This window comes from Onychostoma macrolepis, chromosome 23 (assembly GCF_012432095.1).
Source record: "Onychostoma macrolepis isolate SWU-2019 chromosome 23, ASM1243209v1, whole genome shotgun sequence".
NCBI classification, from domain to species: Eukaryota; Metazoa; Chordata; class Actinopteri; order Cypriniformes; family Cyprinidae; genus Onychostoma; species Onychostoma macrolepis.
In genome coordinates, this window is record NC_081177.1 from 400,001 (window position 1) to 424,140 (window position 24,140).

A 24,140-nucleotide genomic window follows, 5' to 3' on the forward strand; every position below is an offset into this window, starting at 1 on the left:
TACCGTGGTAAACTGTGTGTTTGTGCATCTTGTTGATAGTTGCCAGATTTCTGCTGAGCGCTGCATCGTTTCCATGGTGACCAGAGTGATGGTGTGATGCAGTCTATGCACGTTGTCATGGCAACTGCGATGGCTGTGATGTCATGCAGGAGTGTGAGACGCTAGTGGAGTACAGCTGAGTTTAGCTAAACTGACGGCTGATTCTGCTGCTGGTTAAGATGGTCTGTCCGGTGACCGCACGCTTGACCAGCTGACCCGGTTATGGTTTGAGCTGGTCAATCAGACATTCAGTAACAGGATATTATCACTACGACATTGTCGTTTATATCATTTTCACCATTTTTCATGGGAAAGTATAAAAATAAAACTGATTCAAAATATGAGTAGTTTAACTTGAAGTACTGAAGTAAAATTAAACTAAAATAAAAATGAATGCAAAATAGACACAAAAAAAACTGTTAAAAAGGACAAAACACACTATTAACTAGGGCTGGGCGGTATGGCCAAAAATCACAATTATCAGTCGATATCGATAATTAACACAATAAGATTCAAATCTTTATTTCTTTCAAATTTTAAAGGCAGGTTTTTGCTCCAAAGTAAAAGTTGTAGAAAGCAGACTTAAGTTGTGGTTTTAAACATCTCTTTATGGTCAGAACATGATAAACACTTCACATTTTTCACTTTTCCAAAATAAATATCTTAATAGAAAAATGTATTCCTTAATTTCTGCATGTTCAAAATTTGTAACAAGAAATTGTAACAACCTCATTTTCATATGGTGAAATTTAATTATTCTGTTTGAGTTTTATTAACGTTAACCATTGTTCTGCCATTGTAGCATACATTTAGATCATGATAACCACAGTTAAAACATGGTAAAAATATGACAATGGTTATAGAAACTAAATTTGAGGTATGTTCATGAAAAACAGTAGCCTAAATACATAAACGTTATTATAGTTTAATCACAAAAAATACTGTAATTATATTCCATTACTCCTTTAATACATTTAATACACATCTACATTAATAATATAATAAAATAAGAGATGAATATCCCACATTTGTGCCACAGTACCACGGTGCAGTTAGTGTTACTACAGTAAATCCACGGTAAAGTGTGTAGACTGAAAAGCCTTCTGTCTGTCTGGATTTAAACTCGTGTGTTTAGAAGTGTGTTAGACTGCTCGTTCACTGACTTCAGATGACTAGCGCTGTTCTGTTCTGCTTTTTATGCATAAACATTATATCCAACATTTATCAAACTCTCGTTATCGTTTTATTGAGGAAAATTATATCATGATCGCCCACCAGCCCTAGTATTAACTAAAATGGAAAATATCAAAATAAAAACAGATTAAAAAAATTAATAGTTTAACTTGATGTTATTATGTAATTAAAACTAAAACAAAAGAATAAAAATACATAAACATTTTTTTTTTTAAACTAACAAAAATGAAAATCAATGCCATCAAAACTGCATCTGAGAAACAGAAGAGTTCAGAAAATGAGATTCTGGATATTTATATCTGATGCTTATTAATAAAGATGCAGTCTAATTCTGGACTCATGAATATTAAACAGATGCGAATTCCACTGAAGTGTGTGTTTAGATAAAAGTCACTCAAAGTTTTAGAAGTCATCAGACAGCACAGGAAAAAACACGTGTGTGTGTGTGTGTGAGAGAGAGTGTGTGAGTGTGTGTGTGTGTGTGTGTGTGTGTGTGTATGAGAGAGAGACAGTGTGTGTGTGTGAGAGAGAGAGAGTGTGTGTGTGTGTGTGTGTGTGTGTGTATGAGAGAGAGACAGTGTGTGTGTGTGTAATCTCTCGCTTATGGACATTTGGCCCGTGATGAGGCTGAGAGGCTGACACTGTTACCATGGAAATGTTAGTTGCTAAGGAAACTGGATTTTCCCAGAGGACTCAACAGCTGTTGCCATGCAGTAGCTGTAGCAACAAAAGGACACACACACACACACACAGCGCTCTGACTGTCTCTCCACACGACAGATGTGACATCAGATCAGCTGTCACTGTGTGTGTGTGTGTGTGTGTGAGTGAGTGAGTGAGTGAGTGAGTGAGTGAGTGTGTGTGTGTGTGTGTGTGTGTGTGAGAGAGAGAGTGTGTGTGTGTGTGTGTGTGTGTGTGTGTGTGTGTGTGTGTGTGTGTGTGTGATGGCTGCAGGCCCTCCAGCACTGGAACTCATCAAACGACTTTAATTAAAGTTCTTCAGCTCTGTTACTGAAACAGACAGGATGTTAATTACCCAGCGTGTCTCTCTCAGGTCGTTTAGGTGTGAGTCTCTAAAGAGTGTCGGTTCTTCAGTGGTTTCAAGATACTGTTGATGAAAAACCCTGATGACTTAAAGGAACAGTTCAGATGTAAATGTGCTCCCCTCAGATCATCTGAGATCAGGATGAGTGTTTCTTCATCAGGTTTGGAGAAATGTGTCTCTGCATCAGTGTCTCAGCAATGGATGCTCTGCAGTGAATGGGTGCCGTCAGAATGAGAGCTGATAAAAACATCACAATAATCCACAGCACTCCAGTCCATCAGTTAACATCTGGAGAAGACAAAAGTTTTGAACTGTTCTGGCTTGTAAACGCTGCTTGATCTGCAGATTTCGCTCCTGATTCAGACCAGAACACTTTCACTGGAGGAAGCGTTATTATGGATTACAGACTCGATAACGTTAAAAACGATTTGTCTCAGCTTTTGTCTTCTCCAGATGTTAACTGATGGACTGGAGTGCTGTGGATTATTGTGATGTTTTTATCAGCTCTCGTTCTGACGGCACCCATTCACTGCAGAGCATCCATTGCTGAGACACTGATGCAGAGACACATTTCTACAAACCTGATGAAGAAACACACTCATCTACTTTTGTCACAATACAGTAAGTTATTCTTCAGCACCTCCTGTGTTTAATCTGCCTTCATACAAAGACACTTTCAGTGTCCAATCAGTCCTCACGAATTACATCAAGCTCCGCCCCCATCAGTGATTGGCTCTTAAATTGGTCTGATTTCATGCTGATGAAGCGCAGCTGTTCTGTGATGAAGCTGTTTGAGCATCACCTGAGATTACTTTGAGTACATGTGATCTTGTGCTGACCTGTGCTTAGAAACTCAGTGAATTATGATGCTGATGAATGGTGTTTCTCTCTGTCTCTCAGATGAACGGGATGGACGGAGACGTGGAGTACGAGGAGATCACACTGGAGAGGGTTTGAGACGTCTCTTCCTTTCAGCTCTTCTCAAATGCATCATATGAAAACACTTGTGCACGAACATCAGCGAGTGTGTGTGTGTGTGTGTGTTTAGGGTAACTCCGGTCTGGGCTTCAGTATCGCCGGTGGGACTGATAACCCTCACATAGGAGACGATCCCAGTATCTTCATCACTAAGATCATCCCAGGAGGAGCCGCGGCGCAGGACGGACGGCTGAGGTACAGTAACACAATAGGGCTGTCAAAATGGCTGAAAAGCTACATTAAAATTTTGAATATTATCAATATTCAATAATTTTATTACATTCAGCGTAAACAGCGATTGATAATAGATAGTGTATTTCTGGTATCAAGGTCGCGCTGTCGAGGCTCGCTGTCTGTCTCTTTGTGAGAGACGTCTATACAAATGAGCAACAACAAACATAAAGAAACTCAGAAGAAACACACTGAGGTATAAATTCAAAATGCTTAGTTTATTCATGAAATGATGTAGTTAAATGACATACCGTGACAAGCGGGCTATTTTGCTGAATATTTCATGATTGCAAATGTCACATTGATTTTAGTTCAATAAAAAAGTAGTTAAGTAGGCAAGTATTTATTACGTTACTTGCATTTTAGACACAATATTTACTGTTTTGTTCTATTTCACCAACGAAAATAGTTGGAAACAAAGATCAGCACGTTCTCCAAGCAACACTCGGCGGTGTTTTGTTACTGAATGATTCTGCGTTTTGAACGAATCGGTTGACTCATTCATTAAATGACTTACCGCCACCTACTGGTGGTTCAGTGCGTTTAAAAATATGCATTTCCCCCAAGACATTTATTATTTGTATATTCAAAAATGTATTTAAAATATTGATCTCATAACATAATTTATTGCAGTTGTGATTTTGCAGGGTAACTTATTCAGTCTGACTGGTAACAGCCCGATAGTGAATATTGAATTTATTGATTAATTGTAGTAATTTGACATGAAAGATGCATACATTTAAAAAGGTTGAAAAAGGCCTTTGTAAAGGTAAATAAAATATGCAGATTTAAGTATGTAAAAGCTGATAGAACACTGATGAAAATAATGCTTCAGAATAAATTGTTTACACCACCAAAAATCTCGGTGATGCAGTACATTTGTGGGGATATTTTTTATGGAATATTGTCTGCTGATATGAAAAGTTAACAGAATATAATTGTAATAAATATAATTTATGACAGCAATGATATTTAGTTTTCTTTTTACATTAAACACATCAAATATTACATATATGTGTCCCTGCAGCACAAAAGCAGTCATAAGCAGCACAGCTATATTTGTAGCAATAGCCAACAATACATTGTATGGCTCAAAATTATTAATTTTTCTTTTATGTCAAAAATCATTAGTATATTAAGTAAAGATCATGTTCCATGAAGATATTTTGTAAATGTCCTACCGTAAATATATCAAAACTTCATTTTTGATTAGTAATATGCATTGCTAAGAACTTTATTTGAACAACTTTAAAGATGATTTTCTCAATATTTCGATTTTTTTTTTTTGTTTGTTTGTTTTTTGTTTTTTGCACCCTCAGATTCCAGATTTTCAAATATCGTCCGATCCTAACAAACCATACATCAATGGAAAGCTTATATATTCAGCTTTCAGATGATGTATAAATCTCAATTTCGAAAAATTGACACTTAAGACTGGTTTTGTGGTCCAGGGTCACATATGTATGTAATATAAAGGTTATTTCCATTACGGGTTTAGGTCTTAAATTTCATTTAAAGCTGTATTAAAAAGTCTTAAATTTAAGTTGTTCATATCTGCAGAAGCCCTGTTCTAATCATGCGGCTCTCTTGTGCGAGACGAGATAGATGTCCCTCTAGAAAATGCGATAAATATGTGTTCTGTGTGAAAAGCTTGGTTTCAGTTTTTACGTAAAAACAAGATCTTCTGTGCATTGTTCTCTTTTTCTGCAATATTTTGAAATAACGTAGCAGCGTCGCATCGAGCGGCTTCGGCTGGATTAGCTGTGAAAAACATCGTCACATCTCGTGCTCCACTGATAATGCAGTCTGACGCACGCCTGACATTCATGCAGTGTTTTTACATTCGAATGTGGCTTTTTATTTTAAATTCGATGAATATTTTAAATTCACTTTTTTTTTTTTTTTTTTGACAGCCCTGTAACACACCTGTGTCATTATGTCATACCTGTAAAATGTTTAATCATGATCTATATTTGATTTCTGGGTGTCCTGAAGATCACATTTTTCATGAAAAATAGCAGAAAATATTTTGCTATTTTAAGTCTATTTCTTTGCAATAATGTTAAAAATAGGCACTTTCTTTAAGCTAAATGGTTTTAATTTTGTTTCACTTTATTTTTTATTGTTTTTTTTTAATTAAAGCCTTTAAACCCAAAGGAGTCTCGATGTATTATTTATTATTTGATATTTAAAACCCGCACACACAATATTCACTGTAACAGTATTTTCACTGTTGCATTTGACAGATTTACTCATTTAAATACTGCTTTGTGATTTTATCAGCTAATGACAATGACATTTGATTAAGTTGTGAATAAAAAAATATATTGGCGTATGAACATTATTTCAGTCTTTCTACTTCAAAATTGTGTTATTTGCTGATTTTTTTTTCTTCATGATCATTTTCCTCATTATCTCTGAATATAATATAATTTCCCTCTTTATTTGTTGATTTATTAATTAAAACAATTAACCTGAAAGAGGTCTCAATTTATTATTTTTAACAATAGTACTAATTTAAATACTGCTTCATGAGTTTATCAGCTAATGAAAATGAGATTTGATTGATTTTATTTCAGTACACTGTAAAAAGAAAAAAAGATTTTTCTAAGATGTAAACACAGATTGAGTACATTTTACAAAACGAATTAAATTTAATTTTCTTTTCTTTTTTTAAATTTATTTATTTAATCAGGGACAATGCACATTAATAGTAGTCCGGATGAAAAAAAGTCTCTGTACTTCAAAATTGCATGTTTTACTTCCTGGTTCTTTGTAATTACTTGTAAAAATTTACTAGCAACTTCTGAGTGAAAATTGTTTGTTAAATTGTTAAATCCTACACCTTTTTTTTCTCTGTGTAAATGATGTGATTGGTCCTGAGCGTTGACTGGTTTTGTGCCGGATGTGTTCTCATGATCAGTGAGTGTAACTCATCTGTGTTTCAGGGTGAACGACAGCATCCTGTTCGTGAATGACGTGGACGTGCGTGAGGTCACTCACAGTTTCGCGGTGGAGGCGCTGAAGGAGGCGGGGCCGATCGTGCGGCTCTATGTGCTGCGACACAAACCGTCTCTGGAGAAAATCACAGAGCTGAAGCTCATCAAAGGCCCTAAAGGTGCGTGAGCGGGCGAGAGGGGGAGGGAGGGGGCGGGGCTGACCTTCAGCTCATCTGATTGGCTGAGCCTCTGCTGCAGGTCTGGGCTTCAGCATCGCGGGCGGCGTGGGGAACCAACACGTCCCCGGAGACAACAGCATCTACGTCACCAAGATCATCGAAGGAGGAGCCGCGCATAAAGACGGCCGGCTGCAGATCGGAGATAAAATCCTCGCTGTGAGTTTGAACAGCCAAGATCAGGATGAGTGTTTCTTCATCAGTGTCTCAGCAATGGATGCTCTGCAGTGAATGGGTGCCGTCAGAATGAGAGTCTGATAAAAACATCACAATAATCCACAGCACTCCAGTCCATCAGTTAACATCTGGAGAAGACAAAAGCTGAGACACATCCAGCATTAAGATGTTTTTAACTCAAATACATTGAGTCTGTAATCCATAATAACGCTTCCTCCAGTGAAAAAGTGTTCTGGTGCATTAATGCAAACTCCTCATCTTTCAGTAATCAAGTTTCCATCCAGTTTTTGCTCTGTTTCGTTGTCAACAAAGAGAATGTGTTAAAAAAACTTTGTGAAATTTGCTATCTACAGCCTGTTTCCGTCCAACTGGCCTTTTACTGATAAAATGGTGTCATCCCTAAAAAAAATTAATTGTCGCATAAGTTTTGGCGTATCGCAAAAACAAATTTCCCTTGAGCTGTTTCCATACATAATTTCTCCTATTGCGTAAATTATAGGCTAGTAGCCTGTTTTTCATCCATTTGAAACAAAACAGACTATTATTAAATTGTACAGGCCTACATAAAATGATTTAGCAAGTGTCATGAGGTTTTGTACTTTATTATAGACTATTAGATAGATAGGCTACTTAATCAAGCAATAATCATACACAGGTGCAGTTGTATCATTATTATTTTTCTGATTAGCGTTTATAGGAAATAAGTGTTTATTTTATTTCTCCTAACCGACGGTCGTTAAGCCATATTAACTGTTAACTGACAAGATTATGTTAAATTAGATTTAAATTGATAGGTGGCTGTGACCCATTAAAAATACCTCAATTTGTTTTCCAGGGATTCATTTTATTCACGCACCTGCAGCGCTTCTGCGAACAGAGAAAAACATAAGCTGTTATACTGTATATAAAAGAAATAGGCCCATATGCAAAATATATTTTTCTAAATAATTAATTCATTAACAAAAAAAACTGTGCAACAATTAGCAGCCTATATGCAGTTCATTTTGCGATGTGCTCTTGAGAAAGCAGCATCCTGTTTCCTTTATTTCACAAAAGCACATGTTTTGTTTTTATTGTGAATGTGCACAAATAAAAGAAATGTTTTGAATAATGTCTAACTTTTTAATTTTGTGTGTATGTGAAAAATGTAAGTTTTGGACATATATATTAGCAAATACCCCGATCCATGCAGTGTTCTCACCTGTTTGCGTCTCTGGATGAGAGACAACAGCAGGTGCACTTTTTCACTGGAGGAAGCATTATTATGGATTATGGACTCAGATTTTAAACATTAAAAACATTTGAATGATGGATTTGTAGCTTTTATATTTCTGAGGTCCAAAAAATCCTGTGTAAAACACTACATGTGTATCTGATGATAATCATGGATGTTCAGTGATGCTGGTAAGTTTTATCCAGTGATACTGATCTGCAGTGTGTGTGTGTTTAGGTGAATAATATGTATCTAGAGGACGTGATGCATGAAGACGCTGTAGCAGCGCTGAAAAACACAGGAGACGTGGTTTATCTGAGAGTAGCCAAAACTCTTCATCATCAAGACGCCTACAATCCTCCTGACATCACCAGCTGTGAGCGCACACACACACACTCCCACACACTCAATCACACTCCTACACACACACTCAGCTGATCTCTGACGCCTGTGTGTGTTTCTGCAGCGTATTCTCCTCACATGGACATGTCTGATTACCCACAAGCCCTCAGTCCCTTGTCTCCACGCCGCTACTCCCCGATCCCTAAAGGTCTGCTGCTGGGGGACGAGGACATTCCCAGGTCAACACACTCACGCTTGCATCCACACACACACATTCTGCTGCTCTCACAGAGGCTAGAGTGATGCAGGCGGCACAAACATTACAAACATGCGTGTAAATCAGATGGTTCTTCACGGTGCGATACAATATCGATACTCATACCTAGGTACGATATTTGCCGATATCTCAAAAAATTCTAAGATACGATTTCAATACGATTCGATTCAGGAGTATATCGATTGATTTATTGATATTCTGATATTATATACCTATTTTAAACAACCATCTACATTAATTCACGAATGCAACCAAAATATACATGTATCTGGCATTTCCTCATGCTGTACCTCAATTGGGACATTCACAACAAAAAAATACTCTACACAGGCCTACACATTTTAATTTTATTTTTTTAATAATAAAGAAAAATAAATAATTGTAAAACAAACAAAGTCACACATAAGATCAGTAATCTTGCGACATGACAACAGTCAAGAAAGTATTTTAGGCTTCAGTGTGTAATCCTCATAAGAAAACAAGAAAACGAGGTACTCCAGTTGTAAGAAAAAAATACATTAATGTGGAAACACAAATATACAAAATTACAAAAATAAAGCTGTTAAAACTGAGACTTTGCTGCTACTATGTGTTCAGTGCTAAGAATATTAATAAATCATTATTAATGTTTCAAAAGTTATTTATCTAGGAGCAGTGAGCACTTGTTTTTCTTTGACAGCCGCAGGTTTATTATTAGTCTGCGTTCACTTTAAGAGGAAAGCACGGAAACACGTGTGTTTTCTTTGTCAACTGTTTAGGTTAAGACAGGCCTAACCGACTGTGTTTACTATATTCATCAATTTGCTCTGTATTTGTTCATCCATGCACAAAAAAGCGGAAGAGAGCTCAGTTCATTATTCTGTCTGTGTGCGTGTGCTTCAGATGTGTGTGCTCAGAAAACTCCTCACACAGCGCCGTCAACCGTCCCGAGCCTCTTTTACACAAAACTGAGCCGTGTGACTGGTGCTCCAGGGTCACGCACGCGTTGGCAGTAATGCATAGATGGACATTGTGTGAAAATATGGACAGTGCCAAAACAAGATCTGCATATTTATACTACAGATATTGATATTTTACGCATGGCATCGATACATCGTATGATTGATGTATCAATCCATATTAGAGCTGTCACTAACGATTATTTTGGTAATCGAGTAATCTGTCGATTATTCTAACAATTAATCGGATAATTCATTTTAAGTGGAGAATAGCTTTAAAAATGACTTAAAATACATATATAATAGCAATGAGGCAATAATAATTAGTTCAAATAAAGTATTAAAAGCAAGTAATCTTATGATTTTATTGAACAAAACTGTTAAAGTACACAGTGTATTATAAACAATAGAGCTAACATACATTACGCTTTACAACAAAAGCCTGCAGGGGGCGCCAACGGCCTGACGATTGTTTTACTCGTTACTGTGCGATCTAATCCTTGTTAATATTGACCAAACATCATTTAATTCAAATGTCCACTTAATCTTTAATATTTGGCCATTTCTTTATGATAGAAATGCTATAGCCGCTGTAATTAAATGAACTCCGAGCGAGGGTTTGAGCTTTTATTTTGAAACCGCGATGAACAGTTAGCATATTGAGAAAGATATTGATGTATTCTCCTGTGTTTGCGTAGGTTTATAAATGATTTACCTTAAAAATCTGATGAAATGGCATATGTTATAATAAACACAAACTCGCAACAACATGCAGAGATGAGTTTGAGACGCTCCGCTGCTGTAAATGATACAGTTTGTGTAGAGCTCTGCAGCCGCTCTGATGCGCACGTAAATAATTAAAGCACATATATTAAACCTGCATCACATTGATTTATTTATACGAATCATAGCATTTGTGAATTCACAATAGCATTATGATTTTTATATGAGTTTAATATATCATGCAGCCTTGCGTTTCATGGATCCTCGTCTGTGAAATGCGCCACTTCCGGTATTTAGCTGATTACTCGACGCGGACAAAACGAAATCAAGGATTTTCTAAAAAGAAAAAGAATCGAGGAATCGTTGCAGCCCTGCTGATCATGTGTTGTTATGCTGTGGTCTGCTGTAAGCGTGTGCTGGTGTGCGCAGGGAGCCGCGGCGAGTGGTCATTCTCAGGGGTTCCACGGGTTTGGGCTTCAATATCGTGGGAGGTGAGGATGGTGAGGGGATCTTCATCTCCTTCATCCTGACAGGAGGAGCTGCTGATCTGAGCGGAGAGCTGAGCAAAGGAGATCAGATCCTGAGCGTACGTCTCTCACACACACAGACACTCAGAGACACAGACACACACACACACACACACATGTTCGTTTTTGTGAAAAGTGGGGACTCTCCATAGGCGTAATGGTTTTTATACTGTACTTACTGTATGTGCAATTGCCCTACACCTAAACCTACCCCTTACAGGAGACTGTGCATTTCAACTTTCCCCAAAAAAACCTCATTCTGAGTGATTTATAAGCGTTTTGAAAAGTGGGGACATGGGTCAATGTCCTGAGATGCCACCTTCACCTTGTAATACCTGCCATACCCTCGTCATTATACACATCTATGTCCTGACTTTTCACAAAAACGCACACACACACACACACACACACACACACACACACACACATTTACATTTAGTCATTTTGCAGACACACACACACAGAGAGAGACACTCACACACATACACACACACAGAGACACACACACACTCTGTGGCTGCTGTTGTAATGCTGTGGTGGTGTTGCAGGTGAATGGCGTGGATCTGCGTCATGCGACTCATGAACAGGCGGCGGCGGCGCTGAAGAACGCAGGACAGACGGTCACCATCATCGCACAGTACAGACCAGAGGGTGAGACGCAGAGAAACCCAGCTCAATAACCCTGCCCTGACACACCAGGCCAGCGCTTCTCACGTGTGTGTGTGTGTGTGTGTGTGTGTGTGTGTGTTTAGAGTACAGCAGGTTTGAGGCGAAGATTCACGACCTGCGGGAACAGCTGATGAACAGCAGTTTAGTTTCTGCAGCAGCATCGTTACGGAGCAGCAAGAGAAGCTTCTTCATCAGGTACTGAAGACAGAAACACACACACACACACACACACACACACACACCTGCCAACGACTGATGACTTCAAAACATTTACTGCCCAAATACAGAATACTGTTTTGTATTATTTCATTAAAAAACAGCCAGGTGTACAGCTACTGCTTACAGCTGAACCATTTCGAGAAACTAATCAAATATATATATATTTTTTGAACAAAATTATAACACTTTTTAATTAAAATCAAACATCAATAAATATATTACTGCAATAATTAAACTGTTGCACTGTTAACTGAACTGTTGAACTGTTATAATGTTGCATTTAATAATTGTTTTATATTAAAGAACATCAGAAAGATGTGTGTCTTAAGTGCTTTCAAATGTTAAACCATCAAGATTTTTGGCAGAAGACAAAATGCTGGCACATAATAATAATAATAATAATAATAATAATTAGCATTATTATTATTATTATTAGTTTTTGTTTAAGTATGGTTTTATTTAAATTATAAAATTAAACATAAATACAGTATAGTAATAATACAATATTTTAACTATTGAACTGTCAAATAATAAAATCAAGTAATTAATAATAATATTAATAATTAAATTATATAGTATATCAATAGATGATATAACCATAGTCTCAATTCCTTTGATTTCAAACATTAAACCACAGAGCTTTTAGGGAGAATTCATTAAAAGTAATATTTTTTATTTTTACTGATTTTTACTCTCGTATAGTGCTTGGAGAGTCAGCGACGAACCGATTTTAACTGGAAAGTTGACTGTTTACTATTGCCTTCTAACAAAGCTGACTTGACTCCTGAACTCACACACCTGATGCTGCTGACACTGTGTGTGTGTGTGTGTGTGTGTGTGTGTGTGTGTGTGTGTGCAGGGCTCTGTTTGACTACGATAAGACGGCAGACGGTGGCTTCCTGTCGCAGGCGCTGAGCTTCAGGTTTGGAGACGTTCTGCAGGTGTTTGACTGCAGTGATGAGGAGTGGTGGCAGGCCGGAAAACTGACTCCACACGGAGAGCTGGAGGAGACCGGATACATTCCCAGCAAGAGGAGGTATGTGTGTGTGTGTGTGTGTGTGTGTGTGTTTTGAGAGAGTGTGTGAGTGTGAATCACACTCTTGTCAAGTGACTTACTGACAGTGACTCTGAATATGAAACTGAACGTCACCCACAGCAGCTGATCAGGTGTGTGTGTGTGTGTGTGTGTGTGTGTGTAGGGTGGAGAGGAAGGAATGGTCCCGTCTCAAGACGCGAGGCAGAGACGCCGTCGGCGGTGAGTGAGTGTGTTTGGCTCTCATGTGTTACTCACAGCGGGTCATGTGACGCTGACGCTCTGTGTGTGTGTTTCAGGACACAGCGAATACATCGTCAGCTATGAGACGGTGATTCAGGCTGAAGGTGAGTCTCGTGTGGCTGGATGACACTGCTGTCAGAGTGTGTTCTGCTGACTGACTGATGTCACTTCCTGTCTCGCAGTGCACTACGCGCGTCCCGTAATCATCCTCGGGCCGAGCAAGGACCGCGTCAATGACGATCTGCTCACCGAGTTCCCCGACAAGTTCGGCTCCTGCGTCCCGCGTAAGAACCTGGGTTACTTCTGAAAATAGTTGTATTTTTGTATTTCGTGTTTTCATTTTCATTTTAGTTACATTTTTGTAATTTTCCTTCAATTTGAGTCATTTCACCGGGCCGCGAAGAAATATAGAGCTGAGTATCATCAGCATAACAGTGAAAGCTAACACCATGTCTCCTGATAATATCTCCCAAGGGTAACATGTAGAGCGTGAAAAGTAACGGCCCTAGTACTGAGCCTTGAGGTACTCCATACTGCACTTGTGATCGATACGATACCTCTTAAGTCATTTTAGCACATTCATTTAAACTAAATCAAAAAGAGAAACATTGCCTTAGCAACTGGCTAAAGTAAAATAGCAGGGTTTCTGTAGGTCTTTAATAGTCTTAAGATTCACCCTTCCTCAAATAAAAGCCTTAAACGAATAAAGTCATTAACTGAATATCTTCCTCAGTATTTGTCTTGTTTTCCAGTACAAATATCTAAACATCCTTAAATCAAGAAACTATTATTTGAAAACTCTTGTTTTCAGAGAAATTCAACAAAATGAAGTTTGATTAAAACAAGATCAAATATCTGCCAGTGAGGTATGAAAACGTATTTCCCTTGGCATTTCTGACAGATATCTGTTCTTGTTTTAATCATAAACTTGCTTCACTTTGTTCACTTTCTCAGAAAACAAGACCTTATCTTCTGTCATTTTGCTTTTCCAGTAAATATATATTGATTCATGAATCTTTAGACATTGACCAAAATACAATGCTTCTGTAAAATAATAATTTTAAAAAAATCAAATTACCACTATAACCAGTAGATGGCAGCAGAGGAGCACTTATTGGCTTATCAGTCATTTATTTATACTTTTTGTTTTATATTTTGAAATAATAAAATCACTATTATAAAATATCAAATTGTTAAACTTTTGCACTTTTTTGTGTAAGAAGAAAAGTCACAAAGTGCCTTGAAAAACAAACTTTTCAATTTACGACTGAATCACACAGTGTTCCTTTTATAATCATTGAAGTTATTGGTCAGTTACATATTATAGCCTACTATAGAAGAATAATGGTACATTTAATAAGAGTGTTACGGATTGTGATTGTGGATAGAAAGAGCTCGACGAAGGAGTCATGAAACAGAAATCTTTTAATAGGCTTCAACACACGTATTCCATTTAACAACATTAAGATGAGACAACGACAAAAAGAAAACTGAGGACTTATAAAGGAAAAGGAGCAAACAAGATAAATACAAATCAGGTGGGGATAATAAACGATGATTGACTTATAACGAAGACCGGAACAAAACCAAATGAGGGCAAACAGGAAACTAAGAGTAGAATAGCCTATATTCATTTTCTATATAAACATTTTGCACGTTACTGTTGTTAATAAAAGTAGCCTACATTTTGAATGCTTCCCAACTCAAGCTCAGTGCTTTACTGTCAAAAGTGTATTACCGAGAAATAGAGTAATATTATTATGAATGCGTTTACTAATGCAAATCAATAGTAATTTTATGATTAAATTATCTTTATTTTTAATACCCCCACACACCGCCCAGCGCTACCAAATCTGCTCCTGGTAGAAGCTCTCAGATGTTAGTGAGCCCTGCCCACAGATGATGACCATAAACTCTATGAATGGCAGGCGAGTGTTTGTTCTGATTGTATTCTGCACACAAAGACTCACTGAAGAGGCTTCCTGTGTTTGACAGACACGACGCGGCCCAAGCGCGACTACGAGGTGGACAGCCGCGACTATCACTTCGTATCGTCACGCGAACAGATGGAGAAAGACATTCAGAGTCACCGGTTCATCGAGGCCGGACAGTACAACAACCACCTGTATGGCACCAGCGTCCAGAGCGTCAGACAGGTGGCAGAGCAGGTGAGAGACGGCCCGAGTAGCTTGTCTTTTTGAACCCAGTAACCGTTTTTGAGTGTGTGTGTGTGTGTGTGTGTGTGTTTACAGCAGGGGAAACACTGTATCCTGGATGTTTCAGCGAATGCAGTGAGGAGGTTACAGGCTGCCCAACTTCACCCCATCGCCATCTTTATACGACCCTCATCCCTGCAGAACATACTGTGAGTCTGAGAGCGCGCGAGTCTGAGTGTGCGTACGTGTGTGTGTGAGTCTGAGAGCACGTGAGTCTGAGAGCGCGTGAGTCTGAGAGCGTATGTGTGTATGTGTGTGTGTGCGAGTCTGAGAGCGCGCGAGTCTGAGTATGTGTGTGTGTGCGAGTCTGAGAGCGAGTCTGAGTGTGCGTGTGTGTGTGTGAGTCTGAGAGCGTGAGTCTGAGAGCGTGTGTGTGTGTGTGTGTGTGAGTCTGAGAGCGTGAGTCTGAGAGCGATGTGTGTGTGTGTGTGTGTGTGAGTCTGAGAGCGCGCGAGTCTGAGAGCGTATGTGTGTGTGTGTGTGTGTGTGTGAGTCTGAGAGCGTGTGAGTCTGAGAGCGTATGTGTGTGTGTGTGTGAGTCTGAGAGCGTGTGAGTCTGAGAGCGTATGTGTGTGTGTGTGTGTGAGTCTGAGAGCGTGTGAGTCTGAGTGTGCGTATGTGTGTGTGTGAGTCTGAGAGCGTGTGTGTGTGAGTCTGAGAGCGTGTGAGTCTGAGTGTGCGTATGTGTGTGTGAGTGATAGGGCTGTGCGATATGGACAAAAAACCTATCGCGATTTCTTTGATCAATTTTGCGATTTCGATTTTAATCACGATTTTGACACACCCAGACATGCTCTACAGTCATAAATGCATTCATTGTGAATTTGAAACGTATTTCCAAAAGAAAACCAATTAGAGCTTTATCAAAAAGTTGTATTCATGTCTCTAGAACGTGTCCAGGGATTTTTTAAAAATTTTTTCCATGCATTGGTCATACAGCTCTTTGTGGCGCTGCCTCAGGTGTTGAAATAATTGGTTACGCCAGGTTCATACTCCGTCTGAAGTGTGTGTACAGTACGTGTATGTGCTGAAGAAGCTTTCACACAGGACACGTTTGCAGTCCGCTCCTGATCCGCAGCTGTTTACCACAAACACAACGTTTATCCATTATTTTGATTTCAAATCCAAACGTTGTTACTGAAAATGCTTTTTCAGCACTTTTATCAAAGTACAGTAATACAATCTTTCATAGACATATTCACATTTATATGCCACATGTACAGTTTATCTGTCTCTGTCAGCAGCGAGGGATTCACATGTGATAAATGCAGGGAAATAGTTAGGCTGACAGAGAAGGTTTTAAACTAGAGACACGCATCCAGACTTTAGTTGAGGACAGTAAGAATGTGAGGGCTGTAGATACTGCTTTGGATGCGACTAGCTCAGGAGTCCTGTACATTGTTCGGTTTCGGTTGAGCCCGTGCAGCAGGGCAGCTGGGTGACAGTGAGGCGGCTAGTCGCGGGTCAAAACACCACTCTTCCGTTCCGATCAGAACATCAAACAGGTTCTCCCCACTCAGTCACGCACCCACTGAGAAACCTGATGAAAGTGCTCTAGTTATTGGCGATTCTATTGTACGGAACGTGAAAATAGAGACACCAGCCACCATAGTCCATTGTTTACCAGGAGCCAGAGCGCCTGACATCTTGGCAAATTTAAAAGTGCTGACTAATGCTAAACGTAAATTCAGTAAGATTGTTATCCACGTCGGCGCTAATGATGTTCGACTTCGCCAGTCGGAGATCACCAAAAATAATGTTAAAGAGGTGTGTGAACTTGCAAGTACGATGTCAGACACTGTAATATGCTCTGGTCCGCTCCTGCTTACCGTGGTGATGAGATTCATAGCAGACTGTCGTCACTTAATGGCTGGATGTCTAAGTGGTGCCCGCAAAATAACATAGGCTTTATAGACAATTGGAAGAATTTTTGGGGCAGACCTGACCTGTTGAAAAGAGATGGTGTTCATCCCTCCTGGGGTGGTGCCGCTCTTCTCTAGAAATATGGCACATAGTCTTAGAGTTTGTACTTGACTAACTGGAGCCCAGGTCAGGAAGCAGACAGACTGGCTAAACCGATCGCCTGCTAGCCGCCTCACGCCACAGAAGTCAGTTAACTCTCAGCACATAGAACTTTTCACCTAGATATCACTCTATAGAGACTGTGTCTGTTCCCGAACTAGAAAATACAGAAAACATCCAAACCAAAGTAATAGTAACAATTTAATTGATGTTCAACAAATAAAAACGATATAATACAGATAAACACATGATAAAGCTTGGCTTACTGAATATTAGATCCCTTTCTTCAAAAGCACTTTTTGTAAATGATATGTTCACTGACCATAAACTAGATGTGCTTTGTCTGACAGAAACCTGGCTAAAACAAGATGATTACATTACTTTAAACGAGTCTACACCCCAAGATTACTGTTACGAACATGAACCGCGTCCAAAAGGTAAAGGGGGAGGTGTTGCTGCAATTTATAGCAATATTTTCAGTATCTCTCAGAGGTCGGGTTTCAAGTATAATTCGTTCAAGTAATGGTGCTTCATATAACGTTATCCAAAGAAACAAGTGTTAATGATAAATCCTGTGATGTTTGTACTGGCTACTGTATACAGGCCACCAGGGCACCATACAGACTTTATTAAAGAATTTTCTGATCTTCTATCGGAGTTAGTGCTGACTGCAGATAAAGTCCTAATCGTTGGTGATTTTAATATCCATGTTGATAATGACAGAGATTCGTTGGGATCAGCATTTATAGACATTCTAAACTCAATTGGTGTTAAACAACACGTGTCAGGACCTACTCATTGTCGAAATCATACTCTAGATTTAATACTGTCACATGGAATTGATGTCAGTGGCGTTGAAATTTTGCAGCAGAGCGATGATATCTCAGATCATTATCTAGTCTCCTGTATATTCCATATAGCTAAAGCTGTAAAGCCAACTCCTTGTTACAAATATGGTAGAACCATTACCTCTACCACAAAAGACTGCTTTATAAATAATCTTCCTGACTTATCTCAGTTCCTCAGCATATCCAATAGCTCAGAACAACTTGATGATGTAACAGGAACTATGGACTCTCTCTTTTCTAGCACTTTAGATGCGGTTGCTCCTTTACGCTTAAGGAAGATTAAGGATAAGAGTCCAACACCGTGGTATAATGAGCACACCGCGCCTAAAGAGAGCAGCCCGGAAAATGGAGCGCAGCTGGAGGAAAACTAAATTAGAGGTATTTCGTTTAGCTTGGCGGAAAGTACCCTATCCTACAGAAAAGCATTAAAACTGCTAGATCTGATTACTTTTCGTCTCTTCTAGAAGAAAACAAACATAACCCTCGGTATTTATTCAATACAGTAACTAAATTAACGAAAAATCAAGCATCAACAGGTGTTGGCATTTCCCAAGAGCATAGCAGTAATGACTTTATGAACTACTTCACTTCCGAGATCGATACTATCAGAGATAAAACTGTATCCTTGCAGCCGTCAGCTACAGTATCGCATCAGATAGCGCACTATAGACCCCCTGAGGAACAATTCCATTCATTCTCTACTGTAGGAGAGGAAGAATTATATGTCTATACATGTGATTGCACAGATACTATTTAAACTAAACTGAGCTAGACAATGACATCTCTGAATTCAATAATGAAATGCCTTTAACTGAAAATTGAGTGTTTAATCTTATCATTATACATTACTGACACTCTATCCTCCAATTTGATACTGTTAAGTGCTTTGACACAATCTGTATTGTTAAAAGCGCTATATAAATAAAGATGACTTGACTTGACATTTAAACTCAATAAATATAACTTTGTTTTCCTACCTCCACGAGTGCCCTATTGCCTTGTTCTAGCCAAAAAGCCATGTGTTGACTGAAACAGTAGACTTTAATTATATGCATTTATGGTGTAATTACTACATTTCCGTGTCAGTCCATGTTCAGTATTAACGCGAACAATGCGCTGCACGTGCAGCACAGCAAAAATCAGTTTACACGGTGTAACGTTTGTAGCGGCTGTGTCTGATTTCAGAGACATTAACAAGCGTCTGACGGAGGAACAGGCCCGAAGAGCTTTAGACAGAGCCGTCAAACTGGAGCAGGACTTCATCGAATGCTTCTCAGGTGAAACATCATCACACCTGCGTATGGAAATCAGCTCTGATGTGATTGGTCAGCCTCTCTGTGCACTGACATGAACCTCAAAGCAGGCCTATTTAAGTGCTATAGTTTCTATTAATATTTTGAATTAACATTTTCATTTTAGTTAGAATTTTAGTAATTTTCTTGTGGCTTTTGTCATTTTTATTAGTTTCTTCTTTCAAGAAGTCTATAATGTTTTTATTATTTTGATTTAGTTATTTTCACATGTTCCTTTTTCACTGTAGTTTTTAGCTGAACGTTTGTCATTTTGTTTGTTTTTTGTCATTTTTATTGGTGTTCAGTACATATGTTTTATTAATCTTTTAAATTCATTTTTTCAATTTTATATGTTCTGTTTTCATTTAGTTGAAGTTTTATATTTTTGTTGTTTTAATTCATTATTATTATATTTTTTTACATGTTCCATTTTAATTTTAGTTAAAGATTAGTTATTTTTTGTGTGGTTTTGTAATTTTCATTTGTTTTTAGTCTTTTATTCATTTGTGTTTTAGTTATTTTAGTTCTTTAGGTTACACTAGATGGGAATTAAAATATTACCTTGGAAATTGAATTTTAAAAATTAAAAAAGTAAAAATAATAAAGTAAATAAAAGAAGTTTAGGTTTTGTATTTTTTTATTTCATGTAACGATATTCGTGAATGTTTGTCTATGGTTTTAGTTAACGATAACCCTGCATCAGATCACACAAGATCAAGACAAGTTTTGGTGTGATTGTGTCTTTAAAGGGTTTGTAATGTGTGTGTGTGTGTGTGTGTGTGTGTGCAGCGATCGTGGAGGGTGACAGCTTCGAGGAGATCTACCATCGCGTGAAGTCTGTGATCGAGGAACAGTCTGGACCGTATATCTGGATCCCGGCGCGAGAGAGACTGTAAACACACACACACACACACACACTCACTCACTCATGCGCGTGAGGACTTGCAGCAGGGGCTCATGGGAGTCTCTGGGTGTGTGTGTGTGTGTGTGTGTGTGTGTGAAGGTCAGTTCACTGCATCCGGTGCGCTGAAGCTCGTGTCTCGGGATGATCTTCAGATTCACGCCTACAGCTCATTACATCGTGTAAATATGCGTCTGTGCGCAGAGGACGCTTACCTCATCGCCATGGCAACGGTTCATCATGGGGTCAGATAAGGTCAGAAACAGCGACCAAGTGAAAACACCACAGCGCTGTGTGAACTAGCCTTAACGTACGTGTGTGTGTGTGTGTGTGTGTGTGTGTGTGCGCGTGCGTGTCTGTGAGCGAGCCGCTGCTACTGATGATGATGATGAAGGTGATCTGTGGGTTGTTTCCATGGCGATTGTGAGCTCAGTGAGTGTAACAGTGTCTGAGGCAATATAGACATGAGACATGAGCACTGAGCACTTTACTAACACACACACACACTCTGACATGCGTGTGTGTCTCATTGTGAAGATGTGTCTCTATAGGGCTACTGTTTACATACAATACACACTTTAACCTGCACAGGGAGAGAAACGCATGTGTGTGAGAGTGTGTGTGTGTGAGAGTGTGTGTGTGTGTGTGTGAGAGAGAGAGAGAGCGCGTGTGTGTGTGTGTGTGTGTGTGTGTGTGTGTGTGTTAATTAGTATTATTATTATTATTATTATAATTAATATTCTACAGCTGTACATACAGATTCAGATGATCTGAACCAATGGGGCTTTAAACACATGAACACTGCACTTCTCTGAGCCAAAACTACCCACAATCCACCTCTCTGCCCATACAAACACACTGACGTCACGCTGTACTCATGCCAACATCCACATGACCCATAATGCACTGCGCTCAGTCCACAACATTCAACCAAAGTGTTTTTCTGCTTTAGTTTGTGTGATTATGACGTTTGAGTTCGCTTTGTCATTTCAGACTCATGTTCACACACCTACAGACGCATTTAAACCGGTGAAGCGACGGCCGCTCTGTATAATGTGAAATAAATGGATTAATAAATATATTTCCTGTTGTAAACTAGCTACAATACTGAGATGACGATTCATTAAACTGTTTTAATAATTCCTCAGGCTCTCGCGTGTTTCTGTGTTTACTGGTGGAACTGAGAATATTCATCATCTCAAGGTGTGTGTGTTTGAGAGAGAGTGTGTGTGAGCACAGTGGCCAGCAGGGGTCAGAGTTTAATCTATTTGTGCCATAATCTTTACAGCCACTAGAGGTCACAATAACACAACACACACACACACAGTCTGATCATGATGTGTGTCTGTTGTGTTTGTAATGTAACAATCATCTGAATGTTCTCAGAATGTTACATTTAAATGTGCAGAGTCCTAGTGAACTGTATCTATATGAGTTAATGTGTGAGATCTCAGTTCTTCATGAGGTGTGTGTGTGTGTGTGTGTGCGTGCAGGACAGGCAGGCAGAGGTCGTCAGAAGTTGAGTGGAGATCATCACTCACAGAGAATAAACACATTGAGATGTGTGTGGGGGGGGGGGTCGTTTGTCAGCAGTATTGAGTGGGTGAGTGACACTAATGACCTGTGGTGAGCACACACACACACACACACAAGATTTAACCTCCAGCTCCTGTGTGTTTGCTCTTCTGAAGGGCAGACATGCATGTTCACTCACCAGCACTGGTGTCACATGACCAGTGATGTCACGAGTGAGGCACGCGGATCAGCCAGCATCTTCACTGGAGCCAGACAGGAAGTGGAGCGTTCCATTCAGTGCGTGAGGCGGGGGTCGGGAGCCAGAGGTGAGGCCCGCTGATGTCATCGAGGCCCCGAGAGCGGGTGTGGCGCTCACAGCCATCTCCGTGGCGACCCCTGGGGGCCCCTATTGTGTGTGTGTGTGTGTGTGTGTGTGTGTGAGTCTTTGTTCAGGGTTAATGTGTGTCACTGCTCTCATTACACACACTCAGATATACGAGCCTTGCGAGTATCTACATGTCATCGGCAGATGTGAGATGTTCCACATAAACAACAGAAACAAATGAAGACAAGAACAGAAACACTGCACATAATAATTTACCCAGAAATGAACACGTGCTCCCCTCAGTTCATCTGAGATCAGGATGAGTGTTTCTTCATCAGGTTTGTAGAAATGTGTCTCTGCATCAGTGTCTCAGCAATGGATGCTCTGCAGTGAATGGGTGCCGTCAGAATGAGAGTCTGATAAAAACATCACAATAATCCACAGCACTCCAGTCCATCAGTTAACATCTGGAGAAGACAAAAGTTTTGAACTGTTCTGGCTTGTAAACGCTGCTTGATCTGCAGATTTCTCTCCTGATTCAGACCAGAACACTTTCACTGGAGGAAGCGTTATTATGGATTACAGACTCGATAACGTTAAAAACGATTTGTCTCAGCTTTTGTCTTCTCCAGATGTTAACTGATGGACTGGAGTGCTGTGGATTATTGTGATGTTTTTATCAGACTCTCATTCTGACGGCACCCATTCACTGCAGAGCATCCATTGCTGAGACACTGATGCAGAGACACATTTCTACAAACCTGATGAAGAAACACTCATCCTGATCTCAGATGATCTGAGGGGGAGGATATTGTAGTTTTGGGCTGAACTATAGTTTAAGCGCTGGCTGTGTTTGAGTCGTGAGCTGGTTCTGGTGTTTGATGGTCTTCAGTGGTCTGGACGAGCTGCAGGGGGTCTTCTGTGATTGAGGTCAGTGAAACAGAAGCGCTGGAGGGAATAATGAGGTGTGAATGCAGCAGTGAGGTTTTACAGCATCTTTAACGTCTCATCACTGACACTTCAAGAAGATCACCTTCACATTCATTCAGCATCATTCTGATTGGCTCCTGGTTCTTTATTGGCTTTGGTGCCTAGATGAAGAACCTTTAACATCCACGGAATCTTTGCATTGGACAAAATGTTCTTTAGATGATTAAAATGTTCTTCACACTTAGTAAATATTAAAAAACTTTTTAGAACGGATTACTGAAAGGTTCTTTGGAGAACCAGAAATGTATCTTCGATGGATCCCACATTGAATTAAATGTGAAATGTTGAAGTAGAAAGAGTAAAATAGTGTTTACTCCAGTAATATTTTATTTACAGCTTTAGATCAGATTCTTCTGCTCTGGAAGTCTGTTCAAATCAGATTGAATTGCTGTCAGATGAAGGTTTCTGCACACAGATCCTGGTTTCCATCAGCTGGTGTTCCTCAGGTCATCATCAGTGACGTGTGCACCGCAGATCAACACACGGTACAGGTGAGATCCTGTGCCTTTAACCAGAAGAAAAAGTGGCATGTATTCAGGCTGTCATGAGATTAAAATATATATTCATGTATTTAGCATGCACTCTTATCCAAAGCATTTTACAAAAGCGATTCATGGCAGGTTCGTTAGGAGACTAGGAAGCGAGCTACAGCAGAAATAACTTCTCATGAAGCTGAGCACTCTTCAGTGATGTCCAGAGGATCAGGCCAGTGTGTGATCACAGAAACACAATCTGATCTCAAATCATCAGAGACTGTATATCACACACACACACACTGTATGTGAAACAGGGAGTGACTGCGGTAACACTTCACACAATACAGCATTACACACCAGTGAAACTCACACATTTACACACAAACACATGAAAGAACAGCGGCTCATTCACAGCTCTCGCTCTCTCTCTCAATTCAATTCAGCTTTATTAGCATGACTGTGTAACACAATGTTGCCAAAGCATTAACATATATATATAACAACAACATAAATAATAATAAATAAAATCCAT

At 39.3% G+C, this 24,140-nt stretch overlaps 1 protein-coding gene across 2 annotated transcripts in view; it reads left to right on the plus strand.

Annotated features, from left to right (window-relative positions):
* dlg4b (discs, large homolog 4b (Drosophila)) overlaps nt 1–23,607 on the plus strand; it is a 45,847-nt gene extending 22,240 nt beyond the window's left edge. Inside the window, exons 6-23 of one of the 2 annotated variants that reach the window (XM_058763254.1) lie at nt 3,179–3,229; nt 3,327–3,451; nt 6,436–6,605; nt 6,685–6,821; nt 8,290–8,428; nt 8,519–8,633; nt 10,762–10,918; nt 11,408–11,510; nt 11,612–11,723; nt 12,607–12,783; nt 12,947–13,002; nt 13,080–13,127; nt 13,206–13,307; nt 15,019–15,191; nt 15,276–15,388; nt 19,295–19,386; nt 20,191–20,293; nt 23,469–23,607. In XM_058763254.1, the coding sequence (XP_058619237.1) occupies nt 3,179–3,229; nt 3,327–3,451; nt 6,436–6,605; nt 6,685–6,821; nt 8,290–8,428; nt 8,519–8,633; nt 10,762–10,918; nt 11,408–11,510; nt 11,612–11,723; nt 12,607–12,783; nt 12,947–13,002; nt 13,080–13,127; nt 13,206–13,307; nt 15,019–15,191; nt 15,276–15,388; nt 19,295–19,386; nt 20,191–20,293; nt 23,469–23,592 (2,097 nt within the window). In that variant the 3' untranslated portion in view covers nt 23,593–23,607. Of the gene's footprint in view, nt 1–3,178; nt 3,230–3,326; nt 3,452–6,435; nt 6,606–6,684; nt 6,822–8,289; nt 8,429–8,518; nt 8,634–10,761; nt 10,919–11,407; nt 11,511–11,611; nt 11,724–12,606; nt 12,784–12,946; nt 13,003–13,079; nt 13,128–13,205; nt 13,308–15,018; nt 15,192–15,275; nt 15,389–19,294; nt 19,387–20,190; nt 21,445–23,468 lie in introns of those variants that run through there. The other variant, XM_058763255.1, reaches the window with a different exon arrangement.
* Nucleotides 23,608–24,140: the final 533 nt, after the last annotated feature.